This window comes from Taudactylus pleione, unplaced genomic scaffold (assembly GCF_031769625.1).
Source record: "Taudactylus pleione unplaced genomic scaffold, aTauple2 ptg000015l, whole genome shotgun sequence".
NCBI lineage: Eukaryota > Metazoa > Chordata > Amphibia > Anura > Myobatrachidae > Taudactylus > Taudactylus pleione.
In genome coordinates, this window is record NW_028284417.1 from 7848555 (window position 1) to 7863645 (window position 15091).

The 15091-nt window shown below is 41.0% G+C and overlaps 1 protein-coding gene across 2 annotated transcripts in view; it reads right to left on the reverse strand.

The window, feature by feature from the left end:
• Window positions 1-15091, reverse strand: part of COL12A1 (collagen type XII alpha 1 chain) — a 195690-nt gene that overhangs the window by 157985 nt on the left and 22614 nt on the right. The window contains exons 7-13 of one of the 2 annotated variants that reach the window (XM_088471474.1): window positions 13177-13341; window positions 11674-11847; window positions 7056-7346; window positions 6287-6889; window positions 5824-6096; window positions 4590-4862; window positions 2848-3120 (exon numbers count right to left, since the gene is read on the reverse strand). The exons of the other annotated variant lie outside the window; for it this stretch is intronic. Coding sequence (XP_088327600.1) covers window positions 2848-3120; window positions 4590-4862; window positions 5824-6096; window positions 6287-6889; window positions 7056-7346; window positions 11674-11847; window positions 13177-13341 — 2052 coding nt within the window. The remainder of the gene's footprint in view (window positions 1-2847; window positions 3121-4589; window positions 4863-5823; window positions 6097-6286; window positions 6890-7055; window positions 7347-11673; window positions 11848-13176; window positions 13342-15091) is intronic. 2 annotated transcript variants of the gene reach the window in all.

The window sequence follows — 15091 nt, forward strand, 5'->3', positions numbered from 1 at the left end:
AGGAGATAGTTGTGCCATCAATTGACAATGAAATTGTGGGAAGTGAAGTTATGCAGGAGGGTGGAGAGATGATCAGCTCAATCTTAGATATGTTAAGTTTAAGAAAGTGCTGGGACATCCAGGAAGAGATAGCAGAGATACAGTTGGAGATACGGATGAGGAGAGAGAGGGAGAGGTCAGGGAAGTGGGAGGTAGATCTGAGAATCATAATAATAGAGATGATATTGGAGGTCAAAAGAGTTGATGAGTTCACCTGAAGAGGATGTATATAGGGAGAATAGGAGAGGTCCAACAGAACCTTGGGAAAAACCAGCTGTTAGTGGAAGTGGGGGTGGGGAGGAGTCATGAGAGTAGACAGAGAAGGAACGGTCATATAGGTAGGAGGAAAGTCAGGAGATAGGCACATATACACCATATTAAATGTGCTGCACAATGGCAAACAAATAGACACCAAATTGTAGGCATTCACTAACAAAGCCAAATTCACTAACATAGCCATAATTGCATGCATATGGAAAGTTGCAACTATTACACTAAATGCATACAGGTCTGCACTACTTGCATATGCAGGCGGTTAACGTCAGCCATACGTCACATACACTTATATCCATGTTTTTAGCCATATATTAATCTTGCGGAATTACTCATTCGCTATTAGGTTTAAATAAAACATTCTGTCTTGTGCACAAAAAAAATATCTTGCTAAAACACGCACACAAAACTTTATGTATGCACAAGCATTGAATAAAGCACCATTCAGCGTCAGAGGTGCATTCGCAATCAGCCAATCATTAGCAGATAGGATTGGTGACCGTCACAATCATCATTTGTTGGCACCTGTCCTTGACCGCCATATTGCTTTCAAAGACTAATATGTGCCTGTGCACTGGTTGGCATGTGTTAGCTATTGTGGGAATAGTCCTTGCTGTACTTGAAATACAGTACAAAATAAGTTATGGACCCACCTGATGAGGTCACCGTGAAGTAGTAGGTGGGCAAACATCTTTGGCCAAACATGTACTAAGAACTTCAATAGAAATCCATGTTAATTGATAGTTTATTATATATATTTTGATATTTAGTATTCTTAGTGCTTAGAGTGTGCATCTGCATTCCCCCCTTTTTTCTGCATTAGAACTACAGGTCTCAGCATGGTAGCACCTCTTATAATGTTTAAATTAGGATGTGCAGCCCCCCTCCCCGCCCCCTTTTTTCATACAGTACAAAAGAATGTATCACAGCAGAATTGCCACAAAATATAAATATGTGAAACTGTATGCCACGACCACAACTTCTCTTGAACTAACTACAAGTTTGTTTCTTTGCCCATACTACAGACACTAATTCTATGCCATCACATAAGTGTATCTCCAAACACTCCTTTAAGTTTATATTGCACTCATGGGTCTTGCAAAATAGTGTTTGCCTTCACAGTTCAACACATTTCAGCCTTCCTCAGGAAGTACATATTAATGACTAAAGCAGGTTACAAGCACAGAAAATTACTAAAGCTTCTTAGACATCATTGTGTGCAAATTTTAACTTAGAATTTGTTTTTGTTTGGCTAATATATAAATTCCCATGCATTCAGTGTTTCTTTATTTGTAATAAATAGCATTTAATTGATATTCATGTCATTATTCAATATGGTACAGTAAACTAAACAAGAATTTTAAAAGCAAAAAGCTGTTGGTGGCTTTAGTAAGGTCAAACTGGCCACACACTAGGAAATCCACCAGAGAACATCAAAGTGAATGTGCTTCAGAGATATACATTCATTGTGTATAAATACATTGATATCTGATGACATTGAGGTACAATTGTAAAGCGCAATGGAATATGCTGCGATATATAAGAAACTGTTAATAAATAATTGGCTATGAGATGATTGGAGTGAGATGAACTAACTGGTGCATAATTCTGCATAGAATTGCAAGTAATCAATAGCACTATAACCCTGAACCCCTTGAATAAGGCACATAGGGGAGATGTATCAAATTTTCAAGAGATATAGTGGAGAAGATGCCCATAGCAACCAATAATCTTCTAGCTATCATTTATCTAGCACATTTTATAAAATAAAATAAAATATAAAATAAAATGACAGCAGCTGATCGGTTGCTATGGGCAACTTCTCCAGTCTATTCACCTTATCTTTCTCGGAGGTTTGATACGTCTCCCACCTTAACCTGTTAAAATAGGCCTTGAGCCCTCATAATATGCTACCAATACTCCTTTTCACATTATACTAGTCAAGCATTGTGCCCACACATGTCATCTGAGTGTCACATACAATGAGCCTGTTTGTGACAAGTGTGTTCCTCCAAACATTGCACATTAACTTGAGTTTGTGAGAATAAGGTTGTAAGACTGAAGCTAATGTACTAGCCTAGAACTATAAGGATAGAATTCAGATCATATCATGCTTGTCTACTTTTAAATGGTCCTCTCCAGGAGAAGCACGGAGAGGAGATGCAGTAATATCACTTTCAGGGCAGGGCCGGGACTTTTACAGTATTAGTAAACTGTAGGGTCTGTGTAGAGGGTGCGGAGCTAAAATGATGTGATCTGAGTAATTTAGCCCTCCTTCCTACGGACCTGCGAATTCTGGCATCATCTCCCTATCCTGCCCATTTCACTAGGAAGAGGGTGCGATGCAGGGATCTCCTGCACCCTCTGGGAGAGTGGGCAAGTATGGGTCATATGGACTGCTCACTTCCAGTGCTGGAAGAAAGCCTTATGGATCACCTATTGTCAAAGCAGCCTAGAAACCTTTTATAGGGAATCATTTTTATATACCATGTCCAGTGTGGTCATAAAGTGTGAAATAAAAGAAACATATCTTACCATCAACAGTAGTCCCTTCACCAGTGAGTGCTGACCCAGCTCCTGATCCGTATAAAGCATTTACAGAGAGAGAGTATGTAGTACCGGCATCCAGTTCCTTTAATACTGTGTTGATGACGTTCCCTCTGAGTGTAACCTCTTTCGGTTCCCCTCCAGCAGCCGGTGTGTACGTTACAAGATACTGTAATACTTTGCCTGGTGCCGCATCCCAAGACAACCGCAAACTGGATGTTGTAGCATCAGAAACTCTGAGGTTTCTTGGTTCTCCTAACACTGTATAAATACAAACATTGACGTATAAGAAAATACACTTATGATACAAAAGAAAGCATTTCAAGAATTAAATACTTTCATGTATATTTATTATAATACAATATTAAATGTTAATATGCAACAGTATACTACAATTTGAGTACACTTACATGTCTTAAATGTTGCTATTGCTTTTCACATTTGTACAGGCAAAGTTGCATAGGTTGTGTAAGGTTGGTGTGTTGCTGTTCTGAAGTACTGAGGTGTGACATGGAATCAGCTTTCCCAGTGAAAGCAATGTCACTGGGACACACCTGGTGGCATCTTTAAAATACTACAATTTTGGGTTTAATTTAGAAGACACCACCTAATTAAGTGGTTACAATAAGGGTTGGAATGGCTCACATAAAGACAGGGAAAATCCCTGGTGGACCCCACTGTCTGAGCGCCCCACCCTCTACCTTATGGGTCAAGTTCCAGAAAGTGCACTCAAATAATACAATGTTACTCTATTAGAGGGTCAGTTACTTGATGGAGCAGGACCACAGATTGTTGGCTGGCCACATTCCTTAAGCATGTGTCACCAGGGCCCCCAAGAGCCAAGGAGGGCCCCGGTAATAGGGGGCGTGTCCTAATCTCGGGAGGTGTGGCCACGGCCCCTTGCCGAAAAAAAAGAAATAAAAAAGATTTGCAGCGCCGGGGAGGGGGGCGCTCTGAGCCCCCTCAGCCCGGCGCAAAGCCAGGGGGGGCGCGATCAGTGTGATCGCTCCCCCGCACAGGCATAGGAGACTGCTGTGACTGCTGCTCAGCAACCACGAGTAGTCTCCCACTTCAGCTCAGCACACGCTGTGTGCTGGGCTGCTGTGAGGGAGGGGGGGGCGGCGTCAGACCCGGGCCCCTGCCGGGCCCCTCAGGAAGCCCGGGCCCGGGTAATCTGTACCCGCTGCCCCCCCCCTCTCGGCGCCCCTGTGTGTCACAACCTCTGTATTCCCGAGGTGGGCCATTTGTGTACCAGTCGGGCACTGATTACAGTTATTTTTTTATATACAGTATTTAGAAACAAAGGCAATACAAGCAGTGATGGGTGTGTGACAGCTACAGGACCAAACTACTCAGAAGAATAATCATAGCTATACACAAGTCATATACCCTGTACATTATATACAGTACAGTGCTGTGATATAACACTGCTGATGGATGTCCTGTGCTACTAATATGAATGATTAGACTTTTCCTGTACTATGCTGTGTAATATGATTTCTGCTATATAACTAAATGGTAAAAATAACAATATGAGATTAAGCACATTACAAGTTTTGCAGTTGGGGTTCAGAAAGTACTACACTATTGTTATATATATACATATATATATATATATATATATATATATATATTTTTTTTTTTTTATATATATATATATATATATATATACACTTCTAAAATATTATATAAAATAATTAACACAACATTACAAAACAATAATATTTTACCTTCTTCAGTTGCTCCATTTCCTACCAAGGCTTTCCCTGGACCTGAGTTATATTCGGGTGTGACAGACACATGGTACTTTGTGTCAGACAACAGATCATATAGTGTCGTCGCTCTTTCATTTCCTGGCACTGTCACTTCTTTTCTCTCTCCCCCGGCAACTGGGCGATAGCCAATTCTGTACCGGAGGACGTTTCCAGGGGCTGCTGACCAACCAACCTTAAAGCTGTCTGTGGTCTCATCACTTACTATAAGGTTGCGGGGTGCTCCTTTCACTGAAAACAAAAGGAGAAAAGACCATTTTCACTTTGTTCCAAATCTTCATATTCTACAGTAGGTATAATAAACATTGAAATCACTGGAATGCATAATAAGTGATTAAATAAATGAGCCACTAAAAACTGGAAACTATATTTATTACAGTGTTAGGTCTTTAAATTCATCTGATTAATGTGTTGTTGGTTTAGCAAAGTGCTGTGTTGTAGATGTCCTGATTTCAACTGTATTTATCATGGCAAATATTTTACATATTGTATAATATGAGTTATTTAAGTTAATAGAGTGCCTAAATTTATTAGGTTGATAACTCGATGTTGAAAATATCAAACTGTTGCCAAGATGTCTTTCCTCACAGGGCGAGAATTGGTATATCAGAGACAAAGATACCTCCCAGCAAGCATTTTATAGAACATTCTGATGGACTGACTCACTAGACTCTCTTAGTTCTCTTTCTGTAAACATGTGTATAATAAAAACAGTTTATGAGACACATATCATTACACTGTTAGGCTTCTTTTTTTTTTTTACATGAAATATACAAAACTAAAGGCAAAAGGGTTGATTCAGAGGTGGAGAGTAATCACACTGCAACTGTGTCTTTGTGCTGGGCGATATTATGCAACTGCAGCAGGAGGCGTCTTATGTACTTAGATGCTTTCTGTCGGATTCTGTTATGCATGCAAATGGTCACCAACAATATCATGACTAGGGCTCTCTTTGAATGACAATGTGCGATTCAATTTAGATTTATAGAGCCAATAACCAGCCAGGCAGGTGTACGTGGGCAATATAAAACTTTGGGTGTAAAGTACACAAAATGTGGTCATATCATTTACACAAGGGCTTTCTTCCAAAAAACTAAATTATATCTATTCTAACAATTAAATCACGTATTATGGTTGTCTCAGCTATGATATATATATATATATATATATATTTATTTATTTATTAATTTACCTTCTAGAGTTTTTTCTTCCCCATTCAGTGGAGGGCTCTCTCCTTCCTCATATTCTGCTAGAACAGTGACAGCATAAATAGTCTCTGGCAGTAGATTGGAGAGAACGGTAGTAGTGGTTGGGGCTGGAACAGAAACTATAAACTCTTCTCCACCAGCAGCCACTTTGTATTTTACAGTGTAAGATGAAACATCTTCAGCTGCTGGGGACCAGTTTACTCTGAAGCTGCTGGATGTAACCTCAGAGAAAGATAGATTCTGTGCAGGAGTCAAAGCTGTAATCATAACAAGAATTACAAATGAAATGTAATACATAACTGTAACCATTACTATACTAATAATAATATATTTGTACCAGAATATAAATTACTTTCAGTGTTGGATGAGAGAATCGAATTATTGCACTTATGTCTTCAATATTGCCATTAATAATTTATAAAATACTTCAACATTTTTTACACTCACATTTACGCTTAATTGTTTGGAGTTCTTGTTCAATTCGAAGACAAATAGATTGAGTTAACTCAAAAGATATCCTTTGGAAAGCATCAAAGTCTTCTACTGTGTAGACATGAGTATCAGCTGGCGGAGAAGCGATTGCTTCCAGTTCAGTTCTTACTGCATCCTTAACTCCAACAGCAAAAATCTCCACATCAGAGTTCCTCAACTTTATAGCTGGGTCTTTAAAGGCATCCGATGACTTCCCATCAGTGATGAGTATCATGACTCTTGGCACATTTGTTCTTGCTCCCTTGTTTTCAACAAACACCTTTTCCCTTACATAAGTCATAGCTTTGCCAGTGTTGGTAGAGCCCCCTCTATAAGGGAAAGTTTTCACTGCATCGAGAATATCTTCAATATTGTCATACTTGTTCAACGCAAATTCCGTTACTGGAATGCGGCTGTATTGTACAAGACTGATCTGCACTTTGCTGGGTGAGATGTCGAAACTTTTCACTAACACCTCGATGAAATCCCTGACTTTAGCAAAATTACTGATACCAATGCTATAAGATCCATCGACAAGGAGGACAACATCAGCTTTTATATCCACTCCACCGGAACATTCTGTGGAACACAATGTTATCACATGAAAAACATATTTTATATATTATTGCAGAACAGGTTTCATCAAAAAAATAATTAACACAGTTCCTGTCTTTATTTATTATGTTTTATGTTTTGGAAAACTGTTTTATACAGGAAGGTAAATAGTATAGAGTCAATATCTTACCGACTCGTATTTTCACTGCCTGGGTTTTTTCCAGTGTTGAGATTGGCTCACTCGCTGTGAGTTCTTTCATTGCAAATACATTAATTTGGTACTCTGTATCTGGGGAAAGATCCTTCAAAGTAAGGCTTGTAGTTTGAGGGCCAACATTCAAGGCTTGTTGTTTACTTCCTGCCAACATAGGAATAAGTTGAACCCTGTATCCTGTGATTTGGCTGGGCGAGGCCCTCCAAGTGATCTTCATGGATTTGGCAGAAATTTCTGTTACAGTCAGATATGAAGGAGGATCCACAACTAGAATATTTTTTTAAACAGAGAATAAATAGATCATAAATATTTTGATTTAACAAAAATCTCCTAAGAGTTGTCTTCATGCCAGCAAATATTTCAAATCAAATTCACTATTTGAATATATTAGTGTGTCTTGCAGTGTATTGTTCAGTTTGTGCTAACAACAACCAGCTTTAACTGTCTAACTTTCTTGTACAGGATTCCGATCACTCATGATTCATACTGTAAGATGATATATATGATTATACTGTATCTTTTAAGTGAAATCTCAATAACAAACTAATATAAATCAAAACTCACTCATAGAAGTATAAACTTTTATCAACAATTGCAACATCTATTTGTTATGAAGTAACTCCAAAGGGAGAAATGTCTTTACATATGACAATTATGGAGGAGACCTAGCAAGTAGCTGTTTTTGATGGATATATGCGCGGTTTGTAAACTGGGAGATAATTACTAAATGCTAAACCACACAAGTTAAATTTTTTAAAACTATCATACAGATGTGTCCTTAATTAGCATGACACATATCCAATCCAGTGGCTCATTATGGTGCATTTCATTAAGGACACCGTCTCGTGCTAAGGCTTTGTGAACTATAGGATACTGTATATTCACATAGCGCTTTCAATTGTGAAAATGTATAAAAATAGCAGCAGAGTAGCTGAAAGTTAGAAAAAAAGTAGAAAGACAACTTTGCTTAGTAGAATATCAGCAAATACATTATGGCCCTCATTCAGAGCCGTACGCTCTGAGCAGAGCGCACGCTCTGAATGAGGGCCGGGCTCCATTTTCATGGAGCGTCCTCCTGGACGCTCGTATAGCTGTGGGTCACCACCCACAGGCTATACGAGCGTGCATTTTGATGGCCGCGATGGTCGTGACCATCGCGACCATCGAAATTGCGAGCCGGAGCCTGCGGTTGAGGTTTTCAACCGCAAGCTCCGGAGTGATTTTGGCTCTATCAGAGCCAAAATCACTCCCACTGACATCACTAGTGATGTCAGTGGGCCGGCTTCTGACGGTAGGCGTTCCCGTAGGAACGCCCCCGTCAGGGAGGCACGCCCCCGGCACGCCCACCAAAGGGGGCGTGCTGTCAATCAACATTGACAGCACGCCCTCTTTGATCGGACACAACGAGCGAAGGAAAGTCCTTCGCTCGTCGTGTCTGGCGCATGCGCACGACGGAGCTCCCTCCGTCGTGCGCATGCTCAATACAGACCATCGACCCAGTTGCGAGCGGACAGCCGCTCGCGAGTGGGTCTGAATCAGGCCCTATATTAGCAAATATAGGGCCTGATTCAGCAAGGAATGCAACTGCTAATGAATTGCTAATACACAAGCAGTTCCACTGCGATAGTATACTAATTCATTGCGATCGCTATGCCGCTGCAACACTACAAAAGGACGCCCAGTTTACCTTACACACATCTGTAATGTTTAGCAAGACTGCGAAAACATTGGTACAATCGAGTCCCATCGCAGCCTCACACACTTGAACAAGACCTGACCTTACTCAGTGCACGTTATGAGGCCTCATGCTGCATAGGGCATCGCAGTGGATAATTAATGCACACCCCCGCAACGGCATTGAAACGCACTGGCACACCTGCTTTTCGTCGGCCATCCCCCCCATCACCACTACACACAAACAGTACTTCCTGTCAATCACTCTGTGATGGATCTGTGTAGTCACTGCAATCGCAGTCCCGATCACAGTGACCAGTTCGCTCACACTGCGATGCAGGCGCAATGCAACAATCAGCCGATTGCGTGCGTATTAGCAACTGCGATCCAAGATGAATCAGGCCCACATATATTAGCATATATTTGTTCTTTGTTTATTGTTGTTTGTCATGTATATCATTGTATTCTACAGTATGTATGACAACATGAATTTCCACGTTTAGCTACACTGTTAACCGTATAGATAGACAGTTAACCTCAGATTGTTTTAAGTTTGTTTTCATTTTTGCTAACATTTTGGTAATCTTTTGCCATACTTGCCGATGTAGTTATTTAACCGGTGCTCCAGGAGAAGCTTGGAAAGGAGATACAGGTGGGCCAGGTGGGAGGGGGTGGTCAGAGCCGGAATATGCCTGTCATTTGGCTCAGTCCCTTGCAGAAAAATGCTGTGAATCACAGCAGGCAATCTATATTGTGAGTGTATATAACCACAGACACAGGACAAACAGGAGTTTTGTGCCTGTGGTGATATATGCTCACAATGTAGACTACCAGCTTTTAATTCATATATGGGTGATTACCCCAATCAATTCAAACAGCCATAATTTAGTATAAAATATAATTATATCAATGGTGAAATCTAATTAGCCTTGATAGCACAACTGCTCCCAACAGGTTTTAATACAGTACAATTAAATAAAATCATTATTTTGGATACCAGGTGTAGTGCCGTTTGTTCACATTTATATACTAATACTATTACATTGATATCAGCCATTTGGAAGCTAATGAGCACACTAACAAAAATCGGGCAGTAAGCACATAGGTTCCTTATTAAAAATATGCATTCTTAGTCTCACACACGTAATGGTTATCGCTGGGTATACCTTAATTTAGATACATACTGTAACCTCCTCACGAGGAAACGTTCAGCACCAAAACTCTCACATAGCTCACCTTTGTGGTACTCCTTGAAGATGAATTCAAACTGTTACCAAGCCACCACTATTTTGCATACACTACTAAGTAATGGGTTGGGACATGTTAAGGAGGGACTCAGCGAGCTGGTGTAGTTGTCTCTCTCGCTGTCATGGAACATGATGGAGAACTCCTCCCAGTTGTCCACCATGTGCCTCACAATTAGCTCAAGCACCTCCAGAGCCATTAGCTGAGTGCCATACAAGAGATAGGAGAGGGACCAGAATAGGCAGGTTCCGTCTCCTGTGATGGGGACAATGGTGTGAGGCACTGTCTCTCCTCTAACATTCAAAAACTCAATTACCATGTTCGAAATCCAAATCCAGAATCAAATGAAGTACCGTATTCCAATCCAAAAGAAAAATCCTAGTCATAGGCCCGTATTCAATTAGCCGTGAAAAGTCAGAATCCGCGAAAAAGTATTGCCGATTGCAACTTTTTGCCAGGCGGAAACTTATGTCCGTATTCAATTGCAAACACTTTTCGCGTATGCGAAAACACAATGCAATATAATAGGCGAAAAAGATTTGTCTATGAATAGGTGGAGAAAAAAAGTGCAAAATCGCTATTTTGGGGTGCAAAGGTGGGGAGCCACTCAGCACCCTTGGGACAGCCCCCCCAAGGATAACTGCATAAAAAAAACTAAAAAACATTGAGGAAAACCCCAAAAAAAGCACTTTGAAAATGGGGGCAAAGAAGTGCAAAGTGGGGGTACAAACTTAAAAACTAGCGAAATAGTCATTTGGGGGGTCTGCAAGTATGGGTGAGGTGTTTTTTGGATTGCAGGTGCTTGTTTCAGGTGCGTTTTTTTATGTTTTTTTAAACTTTACTTTAGCGACTTTCAACCATGCTTGCACCCAGTTTCAAGTACCCCAAATTTGACAGGACTACTTATTTTCACAAAAAAACTTCTTAATGCTATTCTTCACCACTTGTGCAAAGACGCTAATTAGAAGAAATTGTGACACCTAGTACCCCAAATAGCTTTATTAGGGCTATTTGGGGGCATGTACATTTATCCCCAATTAGTGCATCTTTTAGGGGGTGTCAGGCTGATTTTCCCCAACTTTTCGCCTGGTTTGCATTCGCCAGGTTGAGTTTTCGCGTCTTTTGGAAATGAATAGGGTGAATTGCGGGGACATGCGTGATAAGTTTTCGCAGCTAAAATACATGATGTAGGCGAAAAGTACGGCAGGCGAAAAGTATCGCGGGTACGAAACTAATTGAATACAGGCCTGAGTGTTATGTCTTTAGCAGTGGAGACTTCAGAGGTGGGGCTGCAGCACAGTCCAATATTCAATTAAGGGAGCCACACCAATTGTAATCCCAACTGCTGCCATACATCACTGGCAGTAGGTGTGGCTCCCTATTTGAATATTGGACTGTTCTGTAGCCCCACCTCTGGAGCCGACACACATCCCAGACAATGAGCTTACAGTCCCACAGCACTTGGGACATGTTGCTTTGTCACCCAATCACCTCGGTCGATAGAAAACATTTTACCACTTAGGAATCGAATTTTGAAAAATCCCTGCTTAGTGGTTGCTTATGTTATGGAAGGAATATATGTTTTTGGGGTCCAGGGATTTGGGCTGGGCGTTGATTAGTTAGTGAGTCAGGACATTTCTTTTTATATACAGTATTAAAGATATACACAGCTCACCTTCTTCTCCACTAATCAGTTCACTTAGTTGCTCATCGACTCCTGAGCAAACTTGAGTAATAATTTCATTTTGAACATCAACAATAGCATCAAAATTGGCAACACTGTAAACATGTTTCAAGGAAGGTAAAGATGCCATTTGTTTTAGTTCTTTTGCATCTGCTGCCTTTATTCCTGGAAAGAAAAATGAAAATTATATTAAATCATTGACTGTGATCTTTCTGGTTAATGAAGGTGTTTCCCAGTATTGGTTGCACTCCTAATGGGGCCAGGTTTTACAATAGATCAGTAAGGACATCTACTTTTTCCTCTAAAGTAACCATATTTAGCACCATATCTGATCATTTAGCATCCCGGCCCCTAAGTTTCTTTTTCAGTTACTGAGATCTCCACTATTATTAGTTATTTGCAGCTGTAACGCCTCAACCCAACCTGTCTTTCTCTCCATCTGTCTCCTATCTCCCCCTCGCTCTCTCTCTCTCTTCTGTCTGTCTGCCTCAACCCCACCTGTCTTTGTCTCCATCTCTCTCTCTCTCCATCTCTCTCTCTCTAGTCCATGCACTTTCTAGCCATCTCTCTCCTCTCCCCTCCCTTTTCTTTCTTTCTTACCCCAACACTTTCTTCCCACCTCTCCTTCTCTCTCCCCCTCTGTCTATTTCTCTCTGTCACCTCTCTCACTCTCTGCATCTCTGGTAGGAGGGGTCATAGGTCATAACAACTGTCATTACATGGCAACACGAGGACATCTTTATTATCAGCAGTCCATGTTTCAGGGGTTTACAGAGAGACATTTTAACCATTCCTCAGTAGAGGTTACATTTTAAATACCCTGTGAGGCAGCAATGCTAAGCATTGTGCCATGATGTGATATGGTCCTGTATAAATCCTGATTACTGAATCATGTATAATTCAAATGAGCACTCGGACCTGGCTGCTTATGTCAACCTCGCATTTCCTATTTCTTTCTGGTATTACAATTTTAGTTTGACCATTATTTAGTGCTTTCAGAGCTCTTTGCAACCACTGTAGCAGTTATAGAGAGTACATGAATTGGCCACAATGTTGCCTCCATTCATGGAAAAATACCAAGGAGTATAAATAAGGAGCTACTTCTATCAAAGTGTATTGTGCTTTTATTGATGTTTATGCATTCCACTGTGGGACACAGTCATTATGGGTAATGTTAGGCAAGGACTGATTATAAAGTGCACACAGACAAGACAGATTTTTCAAGCAAATGGTTTCTGCTTTTTCAATACAAAACCTTAAGTAAATGTCGTGTTTAGAAATCAGTCCAAAAAAACTGTATTTGTTATGATAAATGAGTCAAAGGTCAGCTAGCAAGCAGGGTTCTCATTAATACTGTATCTCCATGTTGTGGGAAAGTCATACTAATGTGATTGTTATGATGACTTACATCTACTATTCACTCTGTACAGAAATGCAGGACATTTGGGTGATTTTTAAACCAATACCAAAAATAATAAATCTGTTTATTCTTACCCAGTGTGAAAACTTCTACTCCTAAATTTTGAAGCTCCTTTGCAGGAATTTCGACTTCATCTTGGGATTTTCCATCGGTAATTATTATCGCAATCCTGGGAAATCCTTTCCTGGATCCAGCAGATTGGACAAAGGAATTCTTTATCAGGTAATCAATGGCGTCACCTGAAAGTGGTATGACAGTCTTCATGTACAGTATATACATTACAATGATCTTAGATTCCTAATGTAAACTATAATGTCCTCATGTAAATTATAAGGACATTAGAGGCCTGATTCTGAGTAGGACGCTAACCACGCACAATGGCGTTACGCATGCAGGTGGGCAATGTTGTAAGTACTGCGCATGCGTCTGAGTCGTACTATGCATGTGTCCTGATGGTCAGCACACAGAGACGTAGAAGGAATTTGGATGTAGGGAGTGTGGTTTTTAGCGGGTGTTTCTGGGAGGTAACAGGGGATGGTTAGTAAGATGCGGGTGTGTCGCGGACAGCGTCTGCGTCTGAAGATGCACAGCCATTCACACAGGGCGCCATGTTCATATGGAGAAATTGCATCTGCCATACTGCTGGTGCAATTGTCGATGGTGCACTTATAGATGCATTGAGACGGATTTCCACAGCCGCAAAACACTGCATGTGGGCACCTCAGTTTTAAAAATTGGTCGCAGCATTAGCAGAAGACAAAACCGCATCTCTGTGTGACTCAGAGTGAAGCCCTAGAAGCCGAGAGCAGTTCTGTGACCAAACAAAAATAGACAGATGTATTTATTCATTATGATACACAAGTTTTTCGAATAACAATCAAAGTGTATACAGTACGTCAGATTTAAATGTAAATACATATATTACAGATGTGTCCAGACTCCACATACATCTTACCTACGTGCGCTACAAGTCGTGTTACACATAAAGCATAACCGAAATGCTACATTACAGTGTCACTGCTGTGAATTAGTGCTTTTTGTTTATTTGGTTCAGTTTTTTAATTAATCATTTTGTGATCACATTTTCGCATCCCCTTTTAACCTGTATAATCTATCTTGTGTCAGCTGTTTACCTAGGTGTGCTAGGTGTGCTAGGTGACTAGCTCACCTTTATAAGCAAAGTTGCTGTGAGCTTTAAACCTGACAGCATACCTTGAGTTTAACACTAATGTCATAGCTATTTCCATGTTTTAATTCAGAGCAATAGAGTAGGGACTTGCAGTAAAGATGAGGGCTGCAAGCTTAAATGCATTGATCAATTCATGAACCAAAACCCCACTGTTTATTATTATTGTCAGTTATTATGGTGAGTGCAGAGCCCCTGTGATCAGTGGCGGGCTGGGCCGGGGGGCAGGGTGCCATGTGCTCCCCAGGCCGGTAACATTTTAGTGTCCCAGGGCCGCCCGCAGCCGTGCTCTGCATATACATAGCAGTGCAGGCTGTGGAAGGCCGTCGGCTGGGGCTGGTCCTCCTCAGCTCTCTGCTCCATCGGACTTCCTACCTCTTGTCCCGCCTCCTGTTCTCTGTTCTCTCGCAGCGGGCCCCAGGCCATTAATTGCAGCTGCAGTCAGTGTAACAGTGCAGTGCAGTTCGAAGTAGGCTAACAGGGAGGCGGAGTCGGGACAGGGGGTGGGGTTACATGGCAGTCAGTGCCAGGCCAGCAGCAGCAGCATGGATGAGAGTGGATGGAGGAGACAGAGTACATAAACAGTGAGTATACTGTATCCTGTCTGACAGTAAGGTGCTAGAGAGGTGGGATCCTGTGACTGTGTATGTACCTGTGTGTATAAGTGTGTAAGTATGAGTCTCTGTAACTGTATCTGTGTGTATGTATGTGTCTCTGTAACTGTATGCATGTATGTGTGTGTAATGTATATATGTGTCTCTGTAACTGTATGTATGTGTGTTTGACTGTGTATGTATGTCTGG